General features: G+C 46.6%; 4 protein-coding genes across 4 annotated transcripts; 2 read left to right on the forward strand and 2 right to left on the reverse strand.

The window, feature by feature from the left end:
* Nucleotides 1–1,158: 1,158 nt before the first annotated feature.
* EDB93DRAFT_1105473 (uncharacterized protein) lies at nucleotides 1,159–1,567 on the reverse strand (the record flags this gene model as incomplete). The annotated part of the gene is made up of 2 exons (XM_041447508.1): nucleotides 1,159–1,266; nucleotides 1,361–1,567. The coding sequence occupies 2 exons, from the start codon at nucleotides 1,565–1,567 to the stop codon at nucleotides 1,159–1,161; spliced, it is 315 nt and encodes a 104-aa protein (XP_041305698.1).
* A 1,369-nt stretch (nucleotides 1,568–2,936) lies between these two features.
* On the forward strand, nucleotides 2,937–5,352 carry EDB93DRAFT_1157879 (DNA glycosylase). The gene is made up of 10 exons (XM_041449941.1): nucleotides 2,937–3,316; nucleotides 3,378–3,454; nucleotides 3,504–3,741; nucleotides 3,795–4,040; nucleotides 4,095–4,311; nucleotides 4,361–4,826; nucleotides 4,884–4,943; nucleotides 5,010–5,121; nucleotides 5,173–5,259; nucleotides 5,312–5,352. Exons 1-8 carry the CDS (start codon nucleotides 3,002–3,004, stop codon nucleotides 5,014–5,016), a joined length of 1,626 nt encoding a protein of 541 aa, XP_041305699.1. The 5' UTR covers nucleotides 2,937–3,001; the 3' UTR covers nucleotides 5,017–5,121; nucleotides 5,173–5,259; nucleotides 5,312–5,352.
* EDB93DRAFT_1252277 (O-methyltransferase-domain-containing protein) lies at nucleotides 5,184–7,031 on the reverse strand (the record flags this gene model as incomplete). Its single annotated transcript, XM_041453265.1, has 11 exons — nucleotides 5,184–5,259; nucleotides 5,312–5,433; nucleotides 5,484–5,554; nucleotides 5,606–5,702; nucleotides 5,755–5,859; nucleotides 5,907–6,046; nucleotides 6,100–6,160; nucleotides 6,208–6,222; nucleotides 6,278–6,513; nucleotides 6,563–6,743; nucleotides 6,798–7,031. The coding sequence occupies 11 exons, from the start codon at nucleotides 7,029–7,031 to the stop codon at nucleotides 5,184–5,186; spliced, it is 1,338 nt and encodes a 445-aa protein (XP_041305700.1).
* Nucleotides 7,032–8,635: 1,604 nt separating this feature from the next.
* On the forward strand, nucleotides 8,636–11,715 carry EDB93DRAFT_1157895 (major facilitator superfamily domain-containing protein). The gene is made up of 19 exons (XM_041449942.1): nucleotides 8,636–8,845; nucleotides 8,899–8,956; nucleotides 9,005–9,060; nucleotides 9,121–9,135; nucleotides 9,192–9,211; nucleotides 9,268–9,328; nucleotides 9,384–9,440; nucleotides 9,498–9,551; nucleotides 9,604–9,666; nucleotides 9,722–9,757; nucleotides 9,914–9,952; nucleotides 10,079–10,179; nucleotides 10,273–10,380; nucleotides 10,432–10,482; nucleotides 10,543–10,595; nucleotides 10,649–10,783; nucleotides 10,833–10,938; nucleotides 10,990–11,090; nucleotides 11,140–11,715. Exons 1-19 carry the CDS (start codon nucleotides 8,657–8,659, stop codon nucleotides 11,301–11,303), a joined length of 1,467 nt encoding a protein of 488 aa, XP_041305701.1. The 5' UTR covers nucleotides 8,636–8,656; the 3' UTR covers nucleotides 11,304–11,715.
* Nucleotides 11,716–11,746: the final 31 nt, after the last annotated feature.

Here is an 11,746-nt window from a genome sequence, read left to right on the forward strand (position 1 = left end):
TGTGGCATGCTCTCACATGTTCCCGCACTGACCGGTTTTCACTGGGATTCAGCGGCCACATCAATCACATGGACAAATCTTCTCTATTTGTGCTGGTAACTCAAAGTTGGATGCATGCAATATGGTGATCCACAGTTTTCACTAGTGATGTGCAAGGCCCGGCTCGGCTTCATATCACAATAGTGCTACAACATGTCTAATGATTGAACAAATACATCTTTGTCATCAGAATCTCGCTGCACTTCTTCATCATCCAATTCTTCGCCCAATACATCCAGTAAGTCACCCATCTGAGGCTCAGGCTGGTCCAAGTCTCCATCACCCTCAGTAACAATGGAAGGATCCTCGCGAAACAACAACCCTCGTCTGATCATGCATTTGAGGCACTGAAGTGCCTCAACAATATCAGGTTTCAGACGGTTACGTCGCTTACTAATTGTGATCCCTGCGGACGAGAAAGCTCGCTCGCTCGATACAGAGGTTGCCATTATGGAAAGGAAGTCGCGGGCAAGTGATGCCCACACAGGGTAGCGTGGGGAGTTGATACCCCACCATTGAATAATGGACATCCCTCCGAGATGGTCCTTTGAGTTCAAGTATGCGTGAAAGTCATGCAACCACGGCTTTGATGGATCCGCGAAGTCAAAAAGTGAAGCCGAGGATGTGCAAGACAGAGTCGGTGGATCCTGGCTTGGTGCGTCAAGTGCATCTTCATCACCGTCGGAAAGCTCATTAAGCAAAACATCTAATTTGTAGTTGCCAGTGCTGGTGCGAAGCTCCATAGATGCTGAGGACTTCGCCACATCATCACCATACATCTCACGATATCGTTCCTTATACTGCAAGAAGAAAGTCAACAACATTTCTTAAGTCAGAGATATAGACAAACGAACCATTGCTTCAGCATTCTCAAGTGCCTCATGCAGTAGATCATCCCCCCAATAACGACGGATATGAGCAGCCTTTTGTGTTGGGTCAAGAACTGAGATACTCAAATAAGTCGGTGTAGAAGTAAATTGGACGTGAGCACACTCACGCATAGCCATGATGTGAGCATCTGAACCTGCGGACTTCGTGTAATACAATCATTTATTAGTGAGTTAGCGTGATAAGAGGACAACATAAATGTACCTTTCTTTTGCTGTTTTTTCGGTGGTTTCACTGACACCGGGGGGTCTCCTTCTTCCAAGTCGTCCTCGTCAGAAGCAGGAGGCTGTGCAAGGTCGACATCCTCGGCATCAGGACTTTGTGCAACCTGTTTTCGTCCTGTAGGAATTGTCAATGGGTTGCAGTTAGTAAAGCACATAAAACTAAAAAAAAACTTACCTTTGATGAGCCGTTTGTTGGTATGGGGGCTCACCAGCTGGATTTTGTCGTTGTTGGCCCCATCTAAGTCAGTAGGGTCCAAGATAACAGCAGCGCGGTTTGCGATATGAGCTATTCTGTGGGAAAGAAGCTCTTGATCAGCTGCATTGTCCGCACTAATCACCTTTGCTGATGGCACAGCAACCCGTTTAGGACGTGGTGCAGGTGCTTCCTCAGTGTCGGAGTTGATGCGTGGCACCATTGGAAAATAAGGTTAGCCGGGCGATCAGCAAAAAAGGAGGGGTGATCCTGTAGTATGGACTGAAGAAACTATGCAGTTTCTCGGATATCACCGCAGGTCATAGATACTAGATTTGGTTGGCTGAAAGCCAGGGCTCAAAGGCCCGGCCCAGGCTTGAACAAACCTGAGGCCAAGCCTTGAGCCTACATAGGCCGCACCCTAAGGCCCGGCTAGGCTCGGCCTAAGTCGGCTGGGCTGGGCCCGGCCCACGGCCTGAAGCCGGGCCTTGCACATCACTAGTTTTCACTCAACTTATCATCACAACTTCGTAAATTTCATGCTCAACTATAACGAGAAGAAATACTTAATGCTAGACAGACCTCTCTAGAACAATTTTTCGCCATATAATTAGCAGATACTCTTAGCTCTAGGTAATTTGATGTCACACTTTTGGCGGAGGTCACATTGTGTCACGAAATGTGACATACATAGTGTTGCATATTTCTCATAATGCATGAACTTTTGGCGGTCCCGACCGTATGCATTATGAGCAAGTCTACTGTACTGAGTATTTGCCATGCATCTCGCTTTACATGACCAAAATTCTCTTCATCGCCATCAACTGTGAGCTCTTGCTGACAGCAGCTGGTAGTGGTGCTGATTCGAAGCTATTGCTGACGTGTCACAGGTCATACCCGTCTTGGAATCTTCGAAGCTAAGGTTCAGTTGGTCACGCCCAGATGATGTCGAAGCTAAGTGCGTATCTCTACAGTATTTCGCTAAAGGCTATGTGGTTTGCTAGCATAGCTATATATTCTTTCATACATATGGTGCATACTTGTAAGATGCATATCAAAACGACATGTCCATACCAGCATAGCCTTATGTTCTTTCATACACATGTTATGCAATGTAATTCTGAATCTAGGTGTATCTTCATTTGTCAGCTCCACCTGGTCATATCAATTTCAGGTTGTTTTCCTGATGTTTCCGCAGTGAATGGAGTACGCAGCAAGTCGCGCCTTAGCTGTTTCGTGTTTATATACTATTAAGTTACATCTCGTGTCACAGTATATGCAACTTATGCGTATATATTGGCTACTGCGCGGTAATCTTAAATATGTATTGCGAGCTGCCAGAGTATAAGTAATATAAACTGTTTTCATTATCAAAACATCCAGGACGCAACAGCCCGCACGAGGAGGCCGAGCAGTCGGCGAAGATTCAGCACCAGATTTTGCCCGGGCCAAATGTCATTATGGAACAGGCGGAGGTCCTGCCTCCCAGCAATTCGAGTGCGCGCCATCCTACTCACCCATATACACGTTCAAAACTTCGTGTTTGAGTTTGGAACGCCAGTACGTACTAAGCCTAGTCTGAGTTTGAAATGGACTGGCATTCACCTTGCACTCACTATAGACACTTTAGCTTTTGTTATTGCAGCCACTTTTGCAGATGTCTAAAAGAAAACGCGCTCAACTTCTAGCTTCTGAATCAGAAAAAGATTACGCTGACAACTCTGACAGTTCCTACGACGAAACCACGAAGACTAGGAAGGCGCGTAAGAAGGGTCACGAGAATGATGATTCTACCTTGGTCAATAGTATTTCAGGTCATCCAGTGTCCATGCATATCATAAGCGCTGTTGGGCCGATGCGAATCGCCCTTCTGGAGTGGTATGACAGAGTCCACGATGCTCGAAAAATGCCCTGGCGCAAGAAGTTTGACCCTTCGCTCGACGTTGAGGGACGCGCGCAAAGAGCATACGAGGTAATTATTCATCTTTGAACTTGCAAACAGTTGCTCAGCGTTGACTGAAGTAGATTCTTAGGTCTGGGTTTCGGAAATTATGTTACAGCAGACTCAAGTCGCGACAGTAATACCATATTATAACAAGTGGATGACGAAGTACGTTGCCACACTCGATTTTCCGAGTCATCTGGCCTAATCCCTCTAGATTCCCTACCATCAAGGACCTTGCAGCATCTGATATCGAGACCGTCAACTCATTGTGGAAAGGGCTGGGCTACTACTCGCGTGCGGCGCGCCTGCTGAGCGGTGCCCAGAAAGCTGTCAAAGAATTACATGGTCGCTTACCTGATAATGCAAAAGATATGGAGGCAAAGATACCAGGTATAGGTAGATACAGCGCAGGCGCAATATCTTCTATTGCGTATAATCACTGTGTACCTGTGGTAGGTTATCTTTCTCCAGAATCACCTCACTTCGGTGTCTCAATAGTTCTTAGCTTGATGGCAATGTACACCGACTGCTTAGTCGTTTCACAGCGTTGCATGCACAGCCCAAGTCTAAACGAACCCTAGATATCCTATGGGCAGGCGCCGAATCATTCATAACACAGTCAAAGCGCCCAGGTGACATAAATCAAGCTTTGATAGAACTAGGAAGTACCGTCTGTACAGTCCGAGATCCTGCGTGTTCGGATTGCCCTCTGCGTCCACGGTGCAAGGCATATCAGAGGACACAGCCCACAGTTAGCTTTCTAGTTCAAGGGTCTGAGTCACCTCCTAACGAGTTCATTTCATAGGCATCACATACAGGTATCGTAGAAGCTGATATCGAGGAACTCTGTCTCGTTTGCGATCCTATACCATCCGATGAAAACAATGGATCTGTGACTATATATCCAATGAAAGCTGAGCGCAAAAAGCCCAGAGAAGAACTTGATTCTGTGAATGTCATTGAGTGGCGAAGCAGGGACAGTGGAGATCGCTGGTTTCTACTGGTCCGCCGACCCCAAGGAGGTGAGTAAAATCTTAGCCGAGTCATGCTTCCTCCTGACTCTGGGTACAGGACTTTTAGCCGGTTTACACGAATTTCCTACACTACCGAATTTATCAGGAGCAAAGGTTTCTGCATCCAACATGGCTAAGATACCGTACACATTCCTCCAGGAACTCCTCATGCACCCACCATCCCCGAACGACAACGTGTCCTTAAAGACGTTATCGAACTCTGACTCATCAAATAAGGTTCCAAAGGTAATACAAGTGACGTCTGCGGGTGATGTAGTCCATATATTTTCGCACATCAAGAAGACCTATCGTGTTCAGTGGGTACTGCTGGAGGGAGATGAGCTTCCACGACTTCGCACAGTTGTTTCCCTAGATCAAGGCGGCAGGGAAAATGGTGATTGCGGCAAGAAAAATCTCAAGGGAAAGAAGCAAAAAAGGTCCGAGGTATCCGAAGTGGAGCTTAATACAATTCCACAGACATCGAGTGCTCGGTGGGTACCGCTCACCCAAGTAGAGGACGCAAAGTAGGCATTCCCGCGTGTTGTACTTGTCATTGCTAATGATGCTGTGATTTCGTTCAGCATCGGCACTGGTGTTCTCAAAGTGTGGAAGCTCGTTGAGAAGCTATGGACTACCACTCGGTGATTATATCATATCGAGCCTGTTTTGGAAATGCAAAAGTTTATTTTATCTGACACACATCCTAGTAATTAGCTTCTAGGCTCATTACAGAACCCACAAATATTATGTTGTGTAGGAGCACATGCAGGCTGTGCTTACGTGGATGAACACATAAGTCGACATTGCGAAGCTCCAACAGTAAGGTCCCCGATCTTCAACATACTTGTGTGGATGAACACATCAAATTAGCTCGCGAAACATCAGGCAGCAGAATACTCCAAGACGCATGCTTCGGCAAGGTCCCAGACTTTCTCTAGTTTCAGACCGGCGGCAGTGCTATTCCGAACCAATCAGGTGAAACCAAAGGCAGCGATCGAGCATTACTCACGTGAGTGTCAGGAAGTCTTGCAATGTTCGCTCCTTTGCGTTGTGCAAGAACAACATATTCATGTCTTGCTGGTATGAACGCATACTTCCAACACCAAAGTTTGCAAGAAGAGGTTCAGGAGCCTGGGTGCGGGATCAATGAAGATGGATGTGGATCAGTGGACATGACATACCGCAACAATTCCGAGCTCTGAATCTTCTGTTGTTGCCTGCTTGCGGCTGAGCTGGCGGAGCACATAGTCATCTATGGTTTCTCAGACTGTGGGACGATGATTACGCTATATTTAACACGTACGGATGAGAACGCGGCTGTTTGGACCGAGCGCCTTGCGAACGTTTGAAAGAATAAGCGCAGATTCGTGATCAGGCCAGTCGTGGATGATATTCCTGAGCTGCGGTCACTGTTAACTTCGCAGGTTGTCGCCTACAGAATTTAACACTTACATAGTAGACGTCCTTACCCTTCACGGGTACTTGTTCGAAGAAGTTCAAGTCCTCGAACTCGACTCTGTTTTCTGCCAAGGCTTCGGGGCATTCTCTCGCCCAGATCTAGATTTCGTCAGTTTGGTAGCAAGCACATTGTCCTGCTGACTTACATCTCTCGCCTGAACTAATGCTTCCGGAAGATCGTGGATCGTGATTTTAATGTTTTTGTGCATTTTAGCAAAAGGCAGAGAAAATGCTCCGATACCTCCTCCAACATCAACGACTGTTGAGTACTTTTCGAATGGGAATTCTATTATCAGGTCAGTACAAAATTCTTATGTCTTTGTACGCTCAAACACCTACGAGTCAGGACGGAGAGGGAGCCCATGATGCTGTTCAGAGCTCTCATCGCGATATGATAAGACTAATAAAGATGTCAGAATGATCGCACGAAGGAAACAAGATCCCTACCTCGCGTAGGCCGTCCTAAGAGTAAATTTCATGATTAAGGCTTTCTGACGAGCAATATTTTAAAACATACATTTCGCGCCATCCAATCGAAGATCGTGCCTTCCGTTCCATTTTTGTTCATAGCGTACATCGCAGGTGCAACTGTTGGTTCATACGAGTACGCAATCTTGGGATCTTTGAGTGTCTCATAGAAAACTGCTGCTCCCTTGGCAGTTGCTTCCACGTGGAACAACATAATGTTTTTGACAGGATTCTCGTCGAGTAAAATTAGAGACAATCGGTTGTTGGCAAAAACGTCCGTGTCGACTAGCGGAGTCTGAGAAGAAATAAAACTAAACATGAAATGGCTCCTTACCTTCGTTGTAGCAACCTCTCGTGGCTAGGAGGCGCATTATCCTGGCCAGTTTCTTTGGCTCGATGTTGATTTTTTTGGAGAGCTCATTGATGTGAAGACCCTTGGGGTACTTCAAAAGAATGTCCGAAACACGTTCCCGAGCAACTACTCGCACGCAAGCATGATCATACACTTGGACAAGCTGCGTGCAATCTGATGAGCAAAAGTTAAGTGCATTATATCAACAAGTTCTCACGTTAACGGCAGTATGGGAAGGTGGAGCAAGTGTCGCGCATATCTGAGCACAAGCACCTTCAAGCGTACGAACGGCACTCTTCAAAGCCACTTGGTCGACCGCATTGTCCAAAGGGTGGGCTTCCGCCTGGTCGATGGCGGGTACATCACCGTACTGCTCGTACAACGCAATGGCATCTCGTGCGGATGTGTTGATCAGAGTCAGGAGTGCCTCGAGTTTTGCCTTGTTGGCCATCGTCGTATATTTGTAGGGAGCTTGTGGACAAGTGAAACGGGTGATGGGAAGACTGAGAAAATAATTAGCAAGTCTTTATATTTTTCCACAGGAAAGTGACTGAGAGCTTTACTCCTTGAAGCCTTCCCTCTTTTAACATTTTCTTCTAGTAGGAAGACGGCTAAGGGCCCGGAAGCTTCTAATGATCCCAGGAGGTGCCCTACCCCAGTCATCTAGTCGGGTTAGTCCCACACGCTCAATGGCGTATCACAAGGTTAACGGTGCAGATCCCTATCAGGCTGCCGGACATGAGATCCACAGATTTCCTTAGCGTACGCCCGAAAAATTGATGTGCGTGAATTGGTTCTAGTTCTCCTGAGAATTGATAAGCTGACATCGGAAGCCTGGAATCCCAAATGGTCTACGGCCTCAGTGCCATGGGTTGGCTGTACTGCACTCGATATTTAGCAAATGAATAGAGTCTTGAACGTCAAGTGCCACTGAACAACGGCGAGTTTCGAGTGGTTTCCGAAATTGCAGTAGTTGATATTGGCTGATGTAGTCACATGGTCCGACATGATTGAATAGTTCTTGCAGCACAAGACGTGCCACAATTGCCTAGAAATGTGTGAACGGCGGCCTGTCAGCAAAGTGCTATCAATACTATCTCGATGATGGATAGTGTGACAGCGACAGCGGCCGCGTCTCACAACTGGGTCTCGAATCCCAAGTAGTCTGCTGACACCGGTCCAGAAATCCCGGCCCCTTCTCGTTTGCGGCATGTGCCGTGTGCCAATTTATGTAAGCTGAGAACTTTTGAATGAACAATTACCGTATATAGACATATTGGCCTCTCTGGGTGTTTGATATATCCTTTGCTCTTTCTCTGTGCAAGCGACAGCTCCTTAATATCTTTGGCGATTCATGAATTCGATGATGGCCTTTTAACACGACTGCGCGGTCCAAAGTACAGACAGAAAATGTGCGGAAAGGTCAATGGACTGAATACCGCCGTAAAAACAAGAAATGATAAACGAATTGGCTACGTCAGCTCGATTTAATGCTTACATAATTGATAATTGCACCTGCCGAGCCCTGCCGCAGGCTGTCGCTCAGAGTCAGTGCCGCACCCCTCGTTCTCTAAATACAAACCCCTCCTGGGATGGTGTTACTTTTCTTGGCTCGGTTCGTGTGTCTGCGATCGCTTCTGCGTGATGAGGCTCTACTTCAGTAGTGTCAGATGACGGCTTACTTTTTTAGTGTATGAGATGCGTCAGTCGCTGAAGACTCAAACACTAAAGCACTCACGGTTGACTCCAAAGGCAAACTTGAAGGTACTCGGCGGACGCTCCGGAAGGTTCAAGATTCCCAGTGAAGAGGAGTCCAGTGAAGAGAAGTGGAGCGCAACAGAAGGTATTGGTGGACTCGGAGGCTATTGCGTGAGGGACATAAATACAGGACGCATTCAGCGTTCGCTAAAATATACTTACTCCCGTTTGGCAGGTGATGGTCGCCTTCCATTTCTGGATTGATTGGGGTCAGGTATCGCGATGATGTTTCCAGTGACCTTGGTTCATGGTATAAAAGGCATTCGTTTAGGCGACTGAATTACCGCGTTAAGGTGACGTCGATCATCCTTGCCCCACATGTCCATCCAGGAAGAGAAGAAGTCTGAATCCTATGCAGAAAATGTGGTCGCAGTGTCGAATGAAGATGATGACTTCAGGCTGTTGACTGCAGACGCCAGGAAGGCGGGAGAACGGGCACTGGTACGCAAACTGGACCGCCGGCTGATGCCCACTGCTGTGGTCATATTCATCTTGAACTACATTGATGTATGCAAACATCCATTTACGAACCTCAGCGTGCTCACCTGTACTATGCATAGCGTGTCGCTGTTACTACTGCGCGGCTGCAAGGTTTAGAGCAAGATCTCGGATTGACCAGTGAGTAAAGTGGACTACTGTAGTATTCATGCTTAATTGTTCTACTAGCCGTTCAGTATGAAACCATTCTGGCTATCCTTTATGCTACTTATTGCCCGGCACAAGTGAGGAATTTTCTGCACAAAACTATGCGATCTTACTCGCAACATCTCATCTGCGACTAGATACCCTCGAACATGGTTTGTTTGTGTGCTATTTTTTTTATGAATGCAAGACTAATTTTGATTGTCAACAGATTTTGGGCTATATTACACGGTTGGTTGTGATTGTAAATATTTCGATCTGGTCGATACTAAGAAAGCGCGACTCAGACCATCAATTTATATTGGGGCCTGTGTTGTTGGATGGGGCCTTACAAGTGCTTTGACTGGGGTAAGCTTTGTTGGGAAGTTGCAACTGCGACTCGTGCTGGCTAACCGCCGCACAGGTCACAACTAATTTTTCGGGCATCATGGCTTGCCGTGTATTCATTGGTGTTCCTGAGGTAAAGAATTCCTCTCTGATAACCATGTGTGCGCTGAACGAATGCGGTTCTCCACAGGCTGCGTTCTATCCTGGTATCATGTACCTGCTTTCGCGATGGTATACCAGGAAGGTAATCATCACGTGCTTAGAATCATAAGTCGTCACTCATGCAACACATTCAGGAGCTCGCCCTGCGATCCGCCGCATTCTATTGTGGTTCTTTAATCTCGAATGCATTCGGAAGCGTGAGCTTGCTGTCTTCACAGGGACTTATGACGCCTTCATAGCGATCTTTTTTAGTTAATTGCAGCTGGAATTCTCGCAAAAATGCAAGGCGTACTGGGACTTGCGGCCTGGAGATGGTAAGACAAAGTCTTTATTCTCAGAGGCAGTGCCCTAACCGGAGTTCCGTATCGCAGGTTGTTCTACATAGAGGTATATGTTACACCACCCCTGGATCTTTTATGCTAATAGGTCGCTTTCTCGGCATAGGGCGCCATCACCATGTTTTTTGGCTTCTTGACCATGTGCGTTTGTGCGAATTTCTATTCTTACTCAAAGTTGATAGCCACGGTTTGTTCAGGTGGCTTCTTCCAGACTTTGTAAGCAGAATATTTTTAGAACGAGTTTCGGCGGGTCTGACATCGCATCACATAGCCCCATAACACTCGATGGCTTAACGCAGCGGAACGCCGCTTGGCTCAAGTTCGCCTTGCAGAAGATGCAGGGGAGGCCGACAAGGATTCCGACAACCTCACGTAAGTCCAGTTCGAGTACCATCCTTTCATATTACTGACAAGGTGTCACTTCATATCACTTTTGTTATTGACGCATCGTTCGTAACGTCACAGCATTTACGACGGCTTATGGCTAGCTATCAAGGATCCAAAGACCATCATTTTCATGTTCATGACCTGCGCGCAACTTCTAGGCCTGAGTTTCACAAACTTTTTCCCCACGTAAGTATATAAGCAGTCTTGCAACTATTGCGCTAATATCGAGCGGGATAGCTTGACTGGCACGCTTGGTTTCAACACTACTATCACACTTTTGATGGCGGCGTAAGCACGACATCCCGTTGTTACATTCACAGTTATGGCTCACTGTCATCTGATCGTTAGTCCTCCGTGGATATTCACGTCAGCTTGCTGCGTAATCAGTGCATGGCATGCAGGTACATCTGATTCCTGATAACGCACCACACAATCATTTTGACAGAATGGATAGATAGGGCTGGAGAGCGATTCTTCCATATCGCCGGCTGGTGGTGGGTGGTCATTCTTGGATATATCATCTCTCTATCCACCATGGCTACGGGCGGGCGATACTTTTCTTTGTTCCTCATGACCACGGGATATTGTGGTAAGTTCTGATTAGAACGCTGAATGCAAGCTTGACACGGTTTCGAAAGGATTTGCCTTGACGTTGGCCTGGGTTGCAAATGCCATTCCTCGTCCACCGGCAAAACGCTCCGCGGCCATTGGTCTTGTCAATGGATTTGGAAACCTGGGCAATTTGTGAGGCCTCTATGATCAGTGTAATGTCGAATTGCTTACAAGATTTCATAGGATTGGGTCGTATGTCTGGAACGCTTCGTGGGGTCCTGAATACCATCAATCCATGATCATAGCATTGTGCAGTCTCGTTTTGTCCACAGCCCTGGGGTTCCGTGAGCAAAATTACAATTTGACCGCTCTGTTGTACTCACCTGTTGATAGTGATGCGGTGGATATTAATCAAAGAGAATAAGAACATGGACATGGAGGAGAAAAATATGATGGAGGGCCCTGGCCGCGAACGTATCGAAGAGGCTGCTAGATTGGAAGGGATTACATTCGAGGAGGCTGTGAAGAGAAGGAAGGGCTTCAGGTATCTGTATTGATCTTTTTTGCTTCAGATCAGTTTCTTAGGGTCATTGACGCTATGTTGGATTTTAACTCGTCATAAGCCTGAGCTTTCTTTTTGTTAGCTGGATTCTATCGGGGGAAGAGACTGACTGGTAATGCATTGATACTAGGATACTTTAAGAGACGCTTGAGTCATGTACCATAGATAGAGCAACTTGGACTCCTGTAACTTGATTGGATTTTGTACACTAATTTGTATACCCATGCTTCACGCGGTGTAACGCTCGTCAAAAGCCATCGTCGGCTACGCGATGATGGCCACCAATTTCCTCGTCATCACAGTCATTTCTTCATAGTTACCTTCGTTCTTTTAGATTCTCTGACATTCTATGCCCTACAGTATTTAAGCACGTAGTTTACTTAGTTGTAGGGCAGTTGATCTTATTCCCCCGAATAACACTTTGGTTTGTACAGTTAT

The sequence above is a fragment of the Suillus bovinus genome, assembly GCF_016758785.1.
Source record: "Suillus bovinus strain UH-Sbo-P2 chromosome Unknown EDB93scaffold_45, whole genome shotgun sequence".
Classification (NCBI taxonomy): domain Eukaryota; kingdom Fungi; phylum Basidiomycota; class Agaricomycetes; order Boletales; family Suillaceae; genus Suillus; species Suillus bovinus.